This window comes from Xiphias gladius, chromosome 18 (genome assembly GCF_016859285.1).
Source record: "Xiphias gladius isolate SHS-SW01 ecotype Sanya breed wild chromosome 18, ASM1685928v1, whole genome shotgun sequence".
NCBI lineage: Eukaryota > Metazoa > Chordata > Actinopteri > Istiophoriformes > Xiphiidae > Xiphias > Xiphias gladius.
In genome coordinates this window covers 17,327,826-17,345,557 of record NC_053417.1, presented here as the reverse complement: position 1 = coordinate 17,345,557, position 17,732 = coordinate 17,327,826, and the positions used below count along the sequence as shown (strand labels likewise).

Genomic DNA, 17,732 nt, shown 5'->3' with positions numbered 1-17,732 from the left:
TCGTGTGTGTTTGTGCTCGCTTCCACATTTCGACACTGTAACGTCAGCGCTGGGACAACGGGCAACGACGACCGCGTTCGTCCTATCACCTGCCATTGCAGGTGGAGTTATTTTTTTTTCCGACTCGTTCGACCGGGCGATGTGGTGAAATTCGGCTGGGTTGTGTTGCGTAAGTTGCGCCCGTGCTTTAACTAGTGTGGGCACTTCGGTGCTCCGCGGACCCCGCTGCAAAAAAAAAAAAAAAAAAAAGCCGAATCGCGGTTGGCAAATTGAAGTGACACCGTAGCAGGTCGCGGGGGAGAAATAGCGTTGAGGGCACCTCATACCGACGCGATTTCAGTCCCCTAGAGCAATGCATTCGAAACCTTATAAAAACTGTGGCTATCCCAACCCGTGTGATCGCCGATTTGAAAACGTCCAAATACAGCAGTCTCCCCGTCGATCCCTGTCCCGTTTCCACGGAGTTTCGGAGCCGGCCGGGTGGCTGTGCAACTTTTTCTTTGCCCTGCGTGACTCTCCTCCTCCCGGATACTTGCGTCAGGAAAACACGGGGAGAGAGGAACTGACCGAAAACGCGAAAGGCCCTGGATGGCAGAGGATCCTCTGCCAGTCAGGCCACACAGGGACCGCCGCGTGCTTTTAGTTCGAGTCCCGTGGTATTTATCGTGCGGCTCTGTGCTGCCCGCTAATGTGTGCCCAGCCTGCGGTCAAGTCGGGCTACATGGGACACATTGTGCGGTCCTGCGGGGGGGGTGTCGATAACTTCGTGGATGTTCCCCGATGGCAAGCCGTATATGAAGACCGTATAGGTCGAGCAGTTCGTGCCCACAGCAACAGCTCTGGACGGTTACTTTCTTAGCAGTGCGTTGGGGGGTATCGTTTAGCACTGAATTATTTATGTCAATCTCCGTGTGGGATGTCCAGATTGAAAATCATGCGCGTCAGTCAGTGCCTTTGCGCTTGTGTTGCACCGCCATTGAAACATCTCACTAATCACACCAGACCAATAATAATCCTGTGTTAATTTTGTATATATCTTATGATAAAACTGTCTTATAACAATAATGACAACTTGACTACAGTTTTGGTAAAGACCTCGTTATATATTTTGCAGTTCGTACAAGCATTACACCAAATCTAATGACTTTTGCAGCGTATTTGTGTGTGTTTTTTGCAAAGAGGGGTTTCCTCCACGGTCTTACTTTCGCGCAGTGTAATGTCCTGAAAACAGTTACTGTGCAGTTACATAGGATGCACCTGCATCTATGTCCTCTGGTTTGAATATTAAGTTTATTAACCAGGAAAGGGCTCACTGAGATCAAAATCTCCTAACCAGTAATTAAAATAATGAAGGTTTTGGCAGGCCAATTGTTAAACATTATTGTGTAACAACTTGGGGCGGAATCATATCAGGAGGATGATGATTACATCATGTTTTCGAAAAATTGGATTCTCCAAAGCAAATTGTACATGTATACAAATATATGGATGAAAGGTTTTCTTCTGATGTAGTATGTAACAGTTGAACACAGGTCATAGTCGAACAGAAATTAGATTATTTATCTGGGTTTTTTTTTGCCTCAGTTTCCCATATCTATAATAGAAAAATACTGTGATATTGATTTCAGCCACATTATTTGGCCCCAAGAGAAGTTATAGGAACATTACTTCTTGAGCCAGATCTCCCCACAATCCTAGCAGTAGTTACTCTGCTCTCCTTCTTCCACTTGTGGCTGGAAATGGCATTTCAGATCTTTTACCTGGTCTTTCAGCAGTCTTGTTTTTCTGCTTATTCATTCATCTTCTTTCCATAATTTGTTCCTCTCATTTTACACTCTGGAGATTTAGGTTAAGTGACAGAAGAGGTGCTGAGGAGGAGCCATTGGGGTTATATGCGGAATAGTCTTCTTTTTGGGTTATATGTTGGTTTATGTGTGTGTTTGTGTGGATATGTGTATGATTCTGTAGTTGGGCAGATTTGTGCATTACTCATGCATCCTCAGGCCGCTATGCCAAGCAGTGTTTGGAGTGCCGCTGAGTGTCCGTTCCACTCTGCCACATTGTATGTGTGTGCATGCATGCCTATGATTTATTTGCCGCTGAATTGCAGGAGAATCCTTGTTTGTTTGTGATGAAAAGGAAAGAAAGAGAGAGGTGAAGGATATAAGACAATATCTGGCTGAAACATAATAATCCCATGGTCAACTGTCAAAATCTTTCACTCTGTTCTGATAAAATATGTTTCTGTGTCTATGTGTGTTTGTACCCGAGTGTGTCAAACATGCAGCTAGCCACTGCTTGTGTATGGCATGTGGATACTGCAGACTCAGGTCCTGAGGTCCACTCCTTCTTTTGCCTCCAAGAGGCATAATTGGCAGATGAATTGCAGAGCTGGGCTGGCAAGGATCGCATGCTGCAGTGCTGTGTGGCATCCCAAGCACTGGAGGGCTGGAAGTTTTTACAGCTGTGAGTGTGTGTGTGTGTGTGTTTGTGTGTGTGTGTGTGTGTGTGTGTGTGTGTGTGTGTGTGTGTGTGTGTGTGTGTGTGTGTGTTTGTGTGTGTGCGTGCGTGGGGGGACTGTAGAGAGGGCGGATAGAGAGATGAGAATTGTGAATTCTCAGCTTTTAGCCTCTCTCTGTTTCCTTTCTTCTTCTCTTCACCTCAGAGACAGAAACTGCAGTTCCAGTCTGGGCCTGTAACCTAGCAACCCAAATGGTGTGTGTCTTGAATAAATCAGACTGCGTTCCTCCTCTGTCCTCCTCAGGGGTGTGTCAGTTCACCTCACCTCTAAGCTGCCACAGCGATGCAACCACCAACACATATACATGTGGAAACAGATGTGCACATGTTCACAAGCCGTTAACAGACACAAATAACCTAGTAAAAAGTTGGAGAAGGTTTTGTTTCTTTACTCCTTTGTACAACTTATCTATTAACCTTCTGCTTGTGGACACATCAACAGTGCACAGTGTTGCTTTCAAGCACAAGTAAAACAGCAGAGGAGCTTGTAGTGTCTTTGAAGGAGTGAGAGTGGCCTACGTCATCTGGAGTGTGTTCCTCTGTTTAAGTGGGAGTTATGCATCAGAGCTGTTGGTGGTTTGTTGGGTGTCTGGTGAGTGTGGCCTGCACATGCTGTAGCCTGGAGCCACATGTCTCGTCCCACTCACTGATGTGCCTCTGCCAAGGTCTTCACATTGCCACGTCCATCTGCACCAGGCAGGATTCAACATCCAACGCACATTCCTAACGCTTCACTCTTCCTGAAATATTTTTTCTCTAGTTGACCAACACAGATACACTTGTAAAACACTCTGGAATTGTAGTACTTTATGCTTACTTCTTGTACTAAATGAAGCCCAGTTTGTTTTGTTTGCACAAAGCTAATAATTTAGCAGTGTTGGAAAGATTTATCGCTTTACAACTGGGATAGATGGTAATTAAAATCAACTTTAATGGAGCCATCAAGCAGAAATGTTTATCAACAGATAAAGGAGATGATATAATCAATGCACAATGTTACTCAAAGTTGGTGGGAATATCTGGCAATTCATAAGATATTTTTAAAAAGCAGATGGAAAGATTTATAAACTAAGAGGAAAGTTATTATTTTTTAAATTTTTTCTATAAAATGTATGCTGTGCTGATTTTGCGTAGCTGTTTACAGGACAGACTACATCTTTCTTCATCATACTATAAATAAAATTTGAGATCTCAACTACATATATAATATACAGCGGCATCCTGAAGTGTTTCCCTCTATTTGCTGCTGGGTAATGAGAATCCCACTGCATTATCTTTTGGGCTAATTCAACAGAAGTAAGATGAAGACTGTGAAATTAGTCATTATTGGGTTTCTGTATGTGTGCGCGTGCTTGGTTGGGTGCAAGCATAAGTGTGTGTTGATGATAACATTGGTATGTGTTTATCTGGGTAATAAGCAGTGCATTATATTATCGACTGTTCCCACATAATGTGAGTCATTTATTCCTGAAAATTGGTGAAGGGCGGATGCAAGGTTGCATGAGGAGAACCGTATCTGCTTGTCCGCACAGGCTTCCTCTTCTCTAGTGAAGTCTGGGAAAACATGCAAATGAGGGGGGAGGGAGATTCGTTCCATACTGATAATCCATGGGTGACGGATGATATGAAATGAATGTGAGATGCTGTCCTTTCACTCTTTTGTTCCCATCTTTAACTTTTTTTTTTTTTTTTCATTTCATGAAGATTGCCTCCAGCTGATGTGCCATCTGCATCCAACTGGGCTCATGTAAATTGACGGAGGCAATGTTGTTAGGAATGGACAGTCGCCTAAATGCATCTTCGAGTGAAATAAAGCCAGTCATTCTGAATGAGGATCGCTGGGTTTGAATTCCCTCAGAGCACTGGCTGTCTCTAATAGGCCTGAAAGACTGAGAGCCTGAAAGGATGAATGGCTTTTGTTGAAGCCTCCAAGGTTGGACACAAAGAGAAAGGCAGTGGGTGCCATGTGTGTTTGTGTGTCGGTGTGTGTTTCTGCACTTGTGCATGTCAGCTCCTGAGCCCTTATGGGTTAGGTAGAAGGAGAAGGAAGTGGATGGGAGACAGAAATACTCTGCCATAGCCGCCTCAACCTCCAGGCCAGTAAAGCAGAACACAATGCACAGTGAGTGCAGTGACTTCAACACACACTTACCCAAACACACGCACATACTGTAGATACACACATAAACTAGATTTTAAATGTCTGCCGAAGGGCACCCTGAACAATATGTAACTTTGAAATCTCATTGACATCAAGAGGTATACACAAACACACACACACACACACACAAATACATAACACACATAGTCAAGTCACCATTGAATATGAAGAGCACTTAGTACAAAAATAATATGTGCCCCCCCCTCTCCTGTAACCGAATATACTCTTTACAATATTTGAAACCAGCTATCCATCAGACCCTAGGTTGGACTACTGTCAAATCAGTCATAGATGGAGTAATAGAGTAATATAGAGTAAGAGGAGCATAATTCTTGTGTCATATGATAATCTTGTCATTTATAAAGTGGAATACTGTAGATGTATACTATAGTTTGTATAATTCATTATGGATAGCTGGTGGAACAGACAGTGAAATGTGTGTCAGTCACAGCTCATCTGCTCTCGTCTGAAACCTCTGGGGAGCTGCACAGTCAGCCATTTACACGTTTTCTTTTTTGTAATTTTTTTTGTTTGTTGCGCTCTTTCTCTCTCTTTTTCTGCGTCTCTCTGGGCCTGTCTCTCACTCATTTGGTGTCTTTTATTCTGCAATGTTTGCACTTGGGATAGATAACAATGAAAATACACGCTGCGTGAGCAAACACAATCATCGGCAGCCCAAAGAACTGTAGAAAATGCGCCGAGGCTGCACTGCAGTAGTTTCACTGTACAATGAAGATTAACGAGGCAGTGTGGATCTATCTGTTGATGCTTATAATGAGAACAATGTCCATCATTATGATGAAGGGGATTTCAGGTGTGTGCTGATGATGATAATGATGATGTTGGTGGTTGTCGCCCCTCCCCCCCAGCCGGTGGTGCGGTTGAGAAGATGGACAGGATGAAGATAATCAAGCGGAGGCTGTCCATGTCTCTACGCAGTGCTCGGCCCGTCGACGACTCCCTGTCCGAACTGGCAGAACAGATGGCCTTGGACGAGCCAACAACAGCCAGGGACAATGGTGAGACGCGTGAACTAGTACACCGACACGCAGGTATACACAAGCACCTCAGCAGATGCTGTCACACAAGCATACAGTATGTAAGAGGGCAAGAATTTCAAACTTCACAGCTCACACGCACCCTATGCATTATATCTGTGCACTCCATGTAAGTACAAAAACTCAGTTCATAAGAGAAGAAACAGAAGAAAAAGCTTTTAAAAAGTGATTGGGGTAAAATGTGTTGTCATTATGATGAAGAGTAATTGTGTCATTTCCATAACCCTCATGGGAGTTGGGAGTCAGAGTGATGGGTTGGGCTCTAGCATCTTTTATGGCTAGTGTTTTACCACGCAGGAGCAGGCAAACCACGTTATTAAAGAGCAGTTTCTTCTGTGCTCCAACAGTTTAGGACCTCAAGTCCTCACTTGGAGCTTTTTCACATGGGGGAGCATTAACTGCTGTAGTGGTTTGTGAATGAGGGTGTGCTTGGACAGAGTCAAAATAGAAGTCATAATTGATCATTGCAGGAGATGCATGAAAGTTATGCAAAATTATGGCAGCTGATATTGCACTGTCCTCCACTCTTGTATGTCTTCAGTTTATACTGAAATACTCCCTGAAATAATGGATCTGTTAATGGAGATATCCCATACACAGTGTGTGCCCATGTTTCAAAAATGTTTGTGTGTTAATATTTATTTATGTGCACTGCTCTCATGAAGGCATACAGTCGTGCAAACACATACTCACAAAGTTTCACCTGAGCTTTTCAACCCACTGGAGCCATCTTAACCTTCGATATCTTCACCTCATCATCAGCTTTGTCACCATCACTTCACTGTTCACTTTACTTCCTTAGTTAATCATCAAGGACTGACAGAAGTACTATACTGGAAATGTATGTGAATTCACAAGGCCCTGTTTTGAATTCAGATTCATCAATTTTTGTATTCACATGATCGAAAGAGAATGTTTTTAGCTTGGAGAAGCGAGTGCAAAAAGCAATGTCATTCTCAGAAACTCTGGGTGCCATCTGGTGGGCATCTTCCAGGACTGCAAGTCTCACTTTGGAAAAAGCAGAGACCTCACCTGACATGTACATTGAGTGAGTGTGATCAGTCTTTGTTGTGTGTTCACGTCTTTATCTGGCTCTCAGGCAGAAACCAGGTCAGAACACAAAGTGAGGGAGGTTGCCTGTGTTTCTGCAGATGCTTTTGTCTCAGAGAAAAAGAAGGAGAAAAGACAGACAGAAGGTGAGAAAACAAGAAAAGTTTCAGTGTTCAAATATAGCTGTGCTGTGTTTTAGGCTAGAGGTTTTGGGTGCCTTGCAGTTTGGATACAAGGAGTGATTATGTTTGTTCGTTGTTGCTGTTATTCCAGCTCCCGGGTTGCAACATCCATATCTTCACCTGATTAACTTCAATCCCTGCCATCTCTCTCCGCTTCCTCCTATTTTTACTTCCCTCTCTTTCGTCTTTAATAGCTCAAGCTGTGAGAGTACATTTCCAGAGAGCGCAGGGAGCAGGGAAGAGAGTGGGAGTTGGATGGAGGAAGTGAAGTAGAGGATGAGGAGAGGGACATTAAACTAGAACTGCTATACATTTTGTACTTCTCTTGCCCTTTTCCCTTGCTGTATCAACATCCCAACCCCCACATCTCCATATATCTTAGTCAGACTGAAAAATGCGAGGAATTTTACCAGTCTTTTTTTTTTTTTTTTTTTACAAAGTGCTAATTAGAAACGATGTTGAGGCTGGTGTTGACTTCAGATCTGTTATTCCACCGTGCTATTGGGGGACTTAGACCTGTGTTACTGGAGTCGAGAGACTGGAAGGGAATCGTGGGAGGATTTTAGGGGAACATTAAGGCCCAGTGCTTGGGGATCACAGAGGAATTTACAGTGCAACGTGTAAGAAATGGGGGATTATTTGGAAGATTGGAGATTTAACATGTGGGCTTCCGCTCACATTGGGCGAAAAGGATTCATTAATACTAATGAATGTGAAAGAAAGGTGATGATGCATGCATACTGCCAGGGTGTTCTACACATTTATGAGAAATTATGTCAAGGTATTTTGCTTTGAAAAAGCCATTTGTTAGTCCATTAGCTTAACTTTGACCCACATACTTTAGTTGGCTAAATATTTATTCAAGCCCTTCCATCAGTGATTTGGTTACTCCCTTATCTCTGTGGCCTGTGCCTACTGTGTGTCTGCTAGTTTTTTGTGTGTATGTCTCTCTTTTGTACTCTCTGTTCTTCAAAATCAGTTTTGATCAGTCTATGACTCAATATATTTCCCACTATGCATGCCTCATACCTTATATAATTTCCATGGCTATTTCTTTTACTGTGTGCCGCAATTGTTCCCTCTTCTGACGTGAGTACAGCGGCTGTATGTATTCCCAACCTTTTATCTATCACTACTACATATTGTAGTGTTGTTACATGGTCTGCTACCTTTCTGTGTCTGGTCTCTGTGTGACCTTGTGTCGTCTCTTTTCCTCTTTCTCTTTTTCTTCTGTTCACTCCTACAATTCCTGTCATCTGCCTGTTTCTATTTGCTGCTTCTGTTTCCTCTCTTCTGCTATTCCTCAACTTTCCACCCCTCTCTTTCTTAATTTTCCCCTTACCTTGCATTGCTTTTTCTGGTTTTGACCTCTGTCTCCTCTCACTTTTTTGTCAACCTGCTTTCCTTCTGAGCCTTCTCTTCTCTTCCTCGCCTTCTTTTATCGCTCTATTTTTTCCCATTCACTTTCTCCCTCTCCCTGGCTGTTCGTCTGCATCATGTGTCTCAGAGCCCATGGTGGTGTGTGCCGTGCACCCTCCCGCCTCCCATAGTGCTCCCTCCTTCCTGCGTCAATACGCTGGTCATCTTGGCCGCACCGCCCTGCGCAGAGAACCAGCTGGGGGGCTGGAAAAAGACAGAGCCTACCTGAGCCTGCACAGGACTGGATCTCTGGGTACACACACACACACATACATTTACGCAGTGACGTATGCATGCAACCATAACCACACAAAAACCATATAGCTGTACATACTAAATAAACTGGTTTAATTCCAAATTTCTGTATGTTCAGTTCGGAAAATTAAACCAAAGCCCAAGAGCACATTTTATGACACGAGTCATTTTATAACAAACCAGTGGTGGAAAGTAAGTACATTTACTCGAAAGCTGTGCTTAATATCAAATCAATTTTGAGGTGTTTGTGCTGCACTTAATTCTTTCTATTTTATGCTACTTTATACTTATACTAATTTACATTTAAGAAGCAAATATTGCTATATGCAAATATCGTACAGCTACAGTTACTTGATACTCAAGAAGATCTCAAGTCAAGATTTTACACACAAAACACATGATCCGTTTATAAAATGTGATGCATTGTTACAGATTAAATTATCCAACTATATAAAGTACTTCCTCCACTGCTCGGACAAACACACTCCCTCACACAGACAACTCAAAACACACTCCTTCCAGTATCATTCCCATTCAGGTTTGTCTTTTGTCTTTGTCTTTGTTGTAACAACACTGTATCGTACAATATTTTTCACTTCTTCTATATGTCAGTAATTCAGTAAATGGACATTTTCTGTATCTTTCTATCCTTATATGCATTAACAATAACTTGTATAGACACACTGTATATATACATTGCCAGAACAGAATTTCAAGCTTGAGCAATACTGCCACCTGTGGGCTGAAAACTCTCACTCACATGCCCACACGTACACACATACACACACACAAATGTAATGTTGATGTCAATTTTAGGGGTGACCATAAGGGGCGTGTTTGTGCATGTGTATATATGTGTTTGTGTGTGTGTGTGTGTCTTTTGTCTTTGTGTTTTGTGTGTGTGTTTTGTGTATGCATACTTGTATTTGGGTTTTCAGTGAGTGTAAAACTGTATTTACTGACACAACTTGGCTATCCTCCCAACATATACTATGAATCTGGAAGGCTAAAACTGTAAAGACCTTAATTCAACACACACAAACACAAACATGCACATGCTCACATGGTCACTTTTTCCTTCTGTCTGTCTGTATTATGTACCGGAACGTCTGATCCCTGGTTCTATGGATTCAAGTAATCTCATTTCCCACTGTGGCAGAACGGCATATATCAGGAGCAGTGGGACACAGTGAGGAAAAGGAAATTCAAGGATGGAGGGAAAGAGAGGAGCTGAATACCTGAATGCTGGATGGGTTTAGAATGAAATGGAGTTTAGAAAACAGTGAGAAATTGATTTATGCGGGACCGAGCGATAGGGAGTGAGAAATGAAAAGTAAAGATGAAAGGAGTGTGTGACAGACAGAGTGGCAGGAGAATGTTAGTTCCACAATGGCTCCTTCAGGAGTCATATGAGCTTTGTGCTGTGTATCCCCTTAGTTCTAGGCTGCAGGAACTCCAGATAGACCACGATGAGACTCCCTGCAACCATTGAACTCTGGTTGACAAGAGAACTATCTTGCAATCCTGCAAGCTGGGAATACGATAAGAGTGGATGAAATGTAAATAATCCTTGCAAAGATATAGGGACAGCATGGGGATGGCTATCGTTTGAACACTTTCAGTACTATTGCTAATATGATACCTGAGTGTCAGTACCAATACCAAAACTACATTTTGATACCTTACTTTGACAAGTAGAAAATGTTTTTATAAAAAAATGTTTTCTTTCATTTAACAAAAGAAGCCAAAGTTCCTGAACGTTAAATGTTGTCTAAAAACACTAGAAGAACTACACAAGAACTTGATTTAAAATACAGTAGTCTACCTGATCAAAGAATAAGTAAATTATACAGCATATCTATTCAGACAGTCAATGTCAGCTTTCAGTACTTGATGCTTTTCAATGGTTGGTAGCAGTACTATCCAGACCTGCAGCAGCAGTACCAGTACAATAATAGTAGGATGCAACAAATGCTAAAAGTGATGGCATTAATGTGGTAAATTAAACATGACAAATGTTAGAACATGAAAACATACCAAAGCTATAAGAATGACAAGACAAAATCTATATATATATCATTGTGTTTGGGTTTACCAACACTGGAGTGATGGACACAGATATTTAAAGTAATTTCCAATGCACTGTGTAAGAGATCAGGACAGTATGGGAATATGGGAAATAGAGCCTGACGGATGCTGGATTTTTGAGGCCAATACTAATTATATTATAATATTTGAGTTAAAAGAGATGTACTGATGATACAATATTATTTTTTACATAAAGACATAACATAAACAAACGTTTTTCATACAGATTGGTTCAATTTGTTTATTAGAGAATGGTGACCAATTCTGAGTGGGACATTTTATAATTTAAAGCGCAAACATGTCAGTCAATACTTTCTGGTGGATCAACTTAGTTTTGATGGAGAAATACCAGTAATATGTAGAAATAGTTGAATGGACCAGTCTGAAGCCCATAGTCTGTTGGTCTGGCAGAGTGATTTCATTCCGTGAAGTCCACGGTGATCTCTGAGCTCAGAAAAGCCCTATAAAGGATTTAGCTTGACTCAGAACCTAGAATAGATGCTGTTCTATTATTAAAATCTTGATAAGTTGTAGTTTGAAATGTTAAGAGGTACACTGTGTACGTGTGTGCATTTGCCACTGGCTGGTCTCGCTGACTCACTGTGTGCCACTCGGCAGTCAGAGCACGTCGCACCCTTTAGTAGAGCGACATGATGATGCAGTCTCTCTTTCCTTCTGCACTAAAGAGATTACCCACCCTTTCTCTCTCTCCTGTCCCTGTCTTTTTCTAACTAGCTCTATCTATCCATTGGAGTATTCAATTAAATACATTTTTCATCTGTGTAAGTGGGCCTGACTGCAGGGTTATGTGTGTATGTTAGAGGTGTTTGGCTGGTAGCCAGAGCCTGAGAGCTTTTGCAGGTTTCTGATTCATCTGTTGCTAACTGAGCCAACACCCACTCCCACCACACTGTACTTACAGTAAGGAAAGATTAACACTGCACTATTCGTTGTAGCTTTTCGCCAGTACTTCATCTCTCTCTCTCTCTCTCTGTTTGAAGATCTGTAGTCTCACTGTTGAGATTAGTTGGACCTCCTGTCTGATTTACTGAGAAAGAGGACTCTGCTGAAAAACTGCCCACTCTTCTCAAAACCCGTCACAGGCTGCTATTTCTGATACTGTCACAGATGTCTCCTCTCGTTCTTTCCTCTCCTCTGTCTCTTTATCTACCTCTTTCTCACCACATACATCAAAATTCTATATTTAACTTCCAGATAAAACCAGAATGGGGCAAAGATAAAAGATGGAAAGGTTTTCAGACCAGCCTTATCTCTCTCTGTGCATTGTACACCATGAGAGACCTTGTCTGTGCCAGGGATTTAATGTAATGCATTAACACTGCATTAATCGCTGTAGCTCTCTCCCTACCCTTTTAGGCATCCATTTGCTCACACTGACCCTCTTTGCTCACTCGCAGATTGGGTTTAATGAGAACAATGGAGTGGAATCCTTTTATGTAGTTGGTCCTGTAAACTTTTATGTGTGCTTGAGGCTAAAGGAAGATGTTACTAAAGAATGGTGGTGATCGTAAGAGCTACATTGGATAGCGAGGAGGGGGTGAGGCGTTGGGGACCAGCACATACAGAGCTGTTGGCTTACAGTAGGCACTCTGGTCCCAGTAATTGAATAATAAGATTCCTTAGACGCAGATAAAAGGTTTAGAGGTAATTACTGGCTCTAAATTCTTCCTCCTTCAGGCCTGTTGTGTTTCTCTATGCGTGCGTGTTCCTCAGGGATGTTATATGCACTTTGATTTTTTATTGTCTCACTAGTCTGGAAGCAGACTGTGGTATTTATGGTAAAAATGATGAAAACAATATATTTTAATTGGAATCTCAAAAGCAGCTAAGCAAACATGACAATAAAGATAGTTTAAAACAAGGTGACAAGAAAAAGTGAAAGTGAATGAGACCTAGAAGGGGGTGAAAAGCTATGTGGAGGAGGCTGCAGAGCAAGGGAAGTCTTTGGTATACAGTCACACTGAATATAAGGAGACAGGAAGACAGTGATGGGTGAAGGACTGAGTGGCGAGCTTTTGTCCTTGAAGTTTTAAACAGCCTGAAGCTCAAGGATCCTGCACTCTGCATCGGTATTTCTGTCAAGGCACTGTAAATGGCCATTACTCTTTACTTGAATCTTACTGAAAATATGGAGGAGTGAGCCCAAAGAAAACATTCATAAGTACATGTCATGTAGGTTGAAGTGAACACTGCACGCTTATATACTAAATATTTATTTTAATATACCTTCCACACCTAGCTAGCTTAAAAACGTTTTCAAGATGAGGTAAGTATACAGTATGCCGATGATCTCATATATTTACTTATATAAGCAAATTAAACTTTTACTTTTTTTAATGCTGCCCAGTATGGTTGTTTGTTTGTGTAAGCAGTCTTGTAATTAAGTGCATCATTATTGACATGTAGGGTGTGTGAGCCTCTCTGCAGGAGTTTGTTGTGTTAGTTAAGGCGTACAAAGCAACCCGATTATTGACATGAAGGGAGAAGTGAGTTTTTATCTTGCAGTAGCTGAACACATTTGAAGAACAGTTTTTTAAAGTATTAATCCCTGAGAATATTGTGAGGAAAGATGGCATTTAATACTTTATCTTGCTGACATTTTGGATGCATTTGCCATTCTTCCATCAGGCAGTCTTTCTCAAAAATACATTACCATTGGATAATTTTCTGAATAAAAAACTCACACTTTAAAGATCACATGAAATAAGCATCTGAGCTCCCTGGAACACTGTTGTTTCCAGTGGCGGAAGAACTGTTCAGATTATATCCTTTTAGTAAAAGTAGCAAAACAATACTAAAGAAAGAGTCAATTACAAGTAAAACTCCAGAATTCTAAATTTAACTTAAGTAAAAGTACATACGTTTTAGCAACAAAATTTACTTTAATTATCAAAATTAACAGTACACACTATGTAGAATGGCCCTCTTCAAGTTTATTTTATTATATTATAATTATTGGATCATTACCCTATTGTTGTTGCATTAACTTGTAGTTGTAGCTAGTTGAGGTGGATTATGGCATTATGTGTCATAAACTGATCATTTGTTTAGAATGTAATAGCCAATAGGAAAAGTAACTAGTAACTATTACTTTTAAATAAATGCAGTGGAGTAAAAAGTACAGTATAAAAAGTACAGGTGTACAGTAATTTTTTCTACAATTCCCTCTGAAATGTAGTGGAATAGAAGTATAAATTATCATAAAATGGACATAAGTTAAAGTACAAGTATCTTGAAACTGTACATTTGTACAGTACTTGGGTAAATGTAGTTAGTTACTTTTCACCAAAGGTTATTTGCTAGAAACCTTCAACAGCGACTGTAGTAATAGGTGTAACAACTGTAGAAAGTCCGACCAGTGAAGTCATCACAAAAAAGCCTATTGCTTTACACATAAGATGTATCCCGCAGTGTTGTATTGTATGAGAAAAAAATCGTTAAGGTAGTTATGGGACTTTTGAGCATGCTGTTTACGCTACAGAACACTACAGAAAACAAGCACTCGATGTGATCGATACAAAGTGCAGCAAAGCATTCTTCAGGATTAACACTTCTGCATCCTGCTGAATAGTTCCTCATTTGTAATTTGTATAAGGAATGTAATCGTCCATAGTGTGTATGCTCTGCAGGTATGTCAGACAGAGCCATGTATGTGTGTAGTCTTCCTAGGCATTTGCAGTAACTGTGTCCAGTGGCATGTATATGGGAGAGCGTGTGTATGTGTGCATGAGCTAAGAATGAATAATGGCCTATGCTTGAGGTTCACGGGGAGGGACAGAGGACGAAGAGGAAGGTAGAGAGAATGCATGAGGGGGGAAGATGCGAGGAGCTAGGATGTGAGAGACGTCACTCAAAAACCTCAGGGTTTCAATTTCTGCGCTAGAGAGTGATAAGGATGAAGAGGCAGAGGGTGGAGAGGAGGACAGGAGCAAGAGAGAGAGAAGCAAAATGAGATGGAGCGATAGAGACAGAGTGCAAGAAAGAGGCTGATCAGCTCCTGAACAGAGAGAGAGGAGGACTGTACTGTATATTCAACGCCATCTCTGGACCCAGACAGAGATAGGAAGAGCGAGAGAGGGAGAGATTGGTATCATATGAGAGGGAGGAGAGTAATAGCAAGGTGAAGGGAGGGAGCAGGAGGACTAACAACACTGACAGCACTGATAGGGGCGCCAGAGGCAGGGAGGGAGCAATCGAGAGAGGGGAGTAAAGAGAGGGAGAGCGGTATAACAGCCTGAAGAGAGTGGTGTCCAGAATAAGAGTGGAAGAACTGGGAGGACAAAGAGAGGAGATCTGACAGAGAAGTAGAAAAAGAGGACAAAAGAAGACAACACTGGACTGTAAATGACAAAGGAACCAGGGAGAGAGCATGCAAGGAAGAGCTGGGAGCCGAAGAGGTCAGATAGTTGAACACCTGACAGATGAAAGTGTTTTATTTCCTAGAAGGAGCTGTAAGTTTGGGTCTCTGTACTGAATCATATGGATGGACACAGAAAACCTTTTATTTTTGAGATGATGGGTGGTAACAGTTTTCAGCTTGCGTGTGTTGGACCGTCTCTGCAGCATTTTGCCTACCTGCACAGTGTTTGACCTTCCTTAGTCAGCAAGCAGTGTGTGACTGCGGAGAGAGAAAAAGAGCAAGAAAGAGAGAGAGGGAGTGTCTACGGGAAAACAGAGAGAGAGAGAGAGAGAGAGAGAGTTAAAGTGGAGTAGTAAGCGAGGGAATTGTTGCATTGTGATTAGTGTGCCTGTGCAGTCTACACTGTCCTCCCAATGTAAGACCTGTGCGCTACTGCATGGGGCTCTCCTGGAGGTAAAGAGGCAGCCTGAAGATTGGATTTGACCTTTAATTAATTACAGCTCCCAAAACCTGGGTACACCAAGACTGAACTGAAATGGTCTCAACTCCTTGAAAAGGCCTGGATTTTAAAAAAAATTTCTTTGTGAAATGTATTTTTGAATTTTCATATGCACTTTCAACTGTAGCGCTTTGAATCCTCTGGAACGATGGATATGTCAGGCAACCCCCAAGGGTGCTCTGCTCGTGCTCCCAATGTGGGAGACTCTAGGATGGGGGAGGCTAGAATGGGAGAGGGGGTGAGAATAGGGGAGAGAGACACCCCGCTGAGGCTGTCACCTTTCCGTATGCTTCGAGTGCTTGACTCATGCCGTCCTCCAGGAAACCGTATTGGTGAGTCTCATCACTGTCATCTTTATCATCAAGTTCATCTACATCCTCATCCTCCATTTCCTCAGATCCAAATCAGTCCCCAAGAATATAGTGTATATGAGTTTAATAGATTTTAGCAAAATGTTGCTCAATATATGATACTGAAATTAAATCTTTTTTGTGCCATATAAATTCTTAGAATAGTTGTATTCCCATTGAATTAACACATTTAGTATGTCTGTGTATACCAATTTCCCTCTGTGGAATATGAAATTAAGATCAAACAAGTGTCCTGAGGATTTGTTAATTACCAAGACAACGATTTATGCTAAGTAGCTTTCCCCCAGAATCTGCTGATTCTACAACTTTGAACATCTTAAATTTATTAATTTCAAAATATTATCCCCTTTATGTGGCTGGTTTAAAGATTAGAGATGCAGTGGGTTGGCCCAGGGCAATGTGCGTGGGTATCTTCAGGGATCCCTTGAGCTCCTCAGAGAAGTATAGACTCCTTCAAGTTCTTCTTTTGAATTTTTTATTCATTTGCTTGTCAGCACAATGACTGCAGTATCTGCATTTCTGCTGCTCATGCCAAATTCAGACAGTGCGGTGTCCCGTGCTTAGATCTTGAATGAGAAATCCAGGTCTGAGACGACAAAAGGAGATGTAAAGTTCAAAGCCTTATAATAAATAGCGGGTAACCTATTGGATGTGGACAGTAACTAATCATTCTACCAGTGCACCCTTGAGCAACCCACTGAACTTGATATCTGGCCTCGCAGAGTTAGGGCGTTTTACCGAAAGAAAAAAAAAAATCCCAAGATTTCCATTAATCTTTGAAGGGCACTTGAAGTGAATTTTACGCTTACTTCTTTTAACATCCTTTCCACTGGCTTTTCAATCATTTGCTGAGGCACTGCCAACATTTGCCAGAGATGGATTTCCAGCTAAGTGGAGTACCTGCAGATTTGGGTAAGGTCAGGATAGTTCTAAAAGCAGCCCACTCCCTCTTCCACACCTCGAGCAGGGAGTCAGCAATCCTAACTAGGCCAGCCGGGATCCACACAGGGAGGCAGTGGTAGCTCATGACATTTGCTGTCTGCTCTTAGTCTGCTATGGAAATGGAGCAGAAAGAAGCTGCAGGAGGCTGGAAAAGAATGTCCTGTGTGATTAGGAAATATGCGTGAGTGTGAATGTGTGTTTATTTTGAGGAGAGAAAGTGTGTTAGAGAGGCTGGTACAGGGGAGACACATACACATACCGAATGCGCTAGCAGGACATTAGCATATTATGTTGTTTTGCAGGGCCTAGGTGATGGAATTTTCCTCCCAGTTCAGTCGTCCTGTCTCATGCACCCGCATCTGCTTGACTGTTTACATAAACAGACAAGCTCATTTCCTCTCTGAAAGTGAGAAAGACCTGTGACATAATAGCAGTACTGGATACTCACTCGTTGCAAGCGTGTGGTTATGTGTGCATGTCTGTCAGTATGTAGATATCCTGGATCAATTTCCCCTCACTCTGGTGTCAGTTACCTTGAGTTTAATGTTTCACCATCCGGGTTATAAGGGTTGATTCCTGATATGACTGCTCACTGCTCAGTTTTCCTATCAGGCTATTCTTCATACCTACCCTCTATGCCTGTGTCTGGTTTTGAGGCCACAGGCAGTTCATCAGCCTCCGAGATTTAAATGACTACAAAACGGTTTACTAAGCATTAACACAGATGGATTGTGTTCTGGTTGTGTTTTGCTAATGAGCATATGCTGCTTTAATCAACAGATAGCTGGACCAATGGACAGATGTAG

At 41.8% G+C, this 17,732-nt stretch overlaps 1 protein-coding gene across 7 annotated transcripts in view; it reads left to right on the top strand.

The window, feature by feature from the left end:
• Nucleotides 1–17,732, top strand: part of LOC120803644 (cyclin-dependent kinase 17-like) — a 37,216-nt gene that overhangs the window by 333 nt on the left and 19,151 nt on the right. For 2 of the 7 annotated variants that reach the window (XM_040152331.1, XM_040152329.1), the window contains exons 1-3: nt 4,603–4,642; nt 5,551–5,700; nt 8,479–8,643. In XM_040152331.1, the coding sequence (XP_040008265.1) occupies nt 4,636–4,642; nt 5,551–5,700; nt 8,479–8,643 (322 nt within the window). In that variant the 5' untranslated portion in view covers nt 4,603–4,635. Of the gene's footprint in view, nt 1–4,602; nt 4,643–5,550; nt 5,701–6,802; nt 6,936–8,478; nt 8,644–14,961; nt 15,946–17,732 lie in introns of those variants that run through there. The other 5 variants (XM_040152328.1, XM_040152334.1, XM_040152333.1 and 2 more) reach the window with 5 other exon arrangements.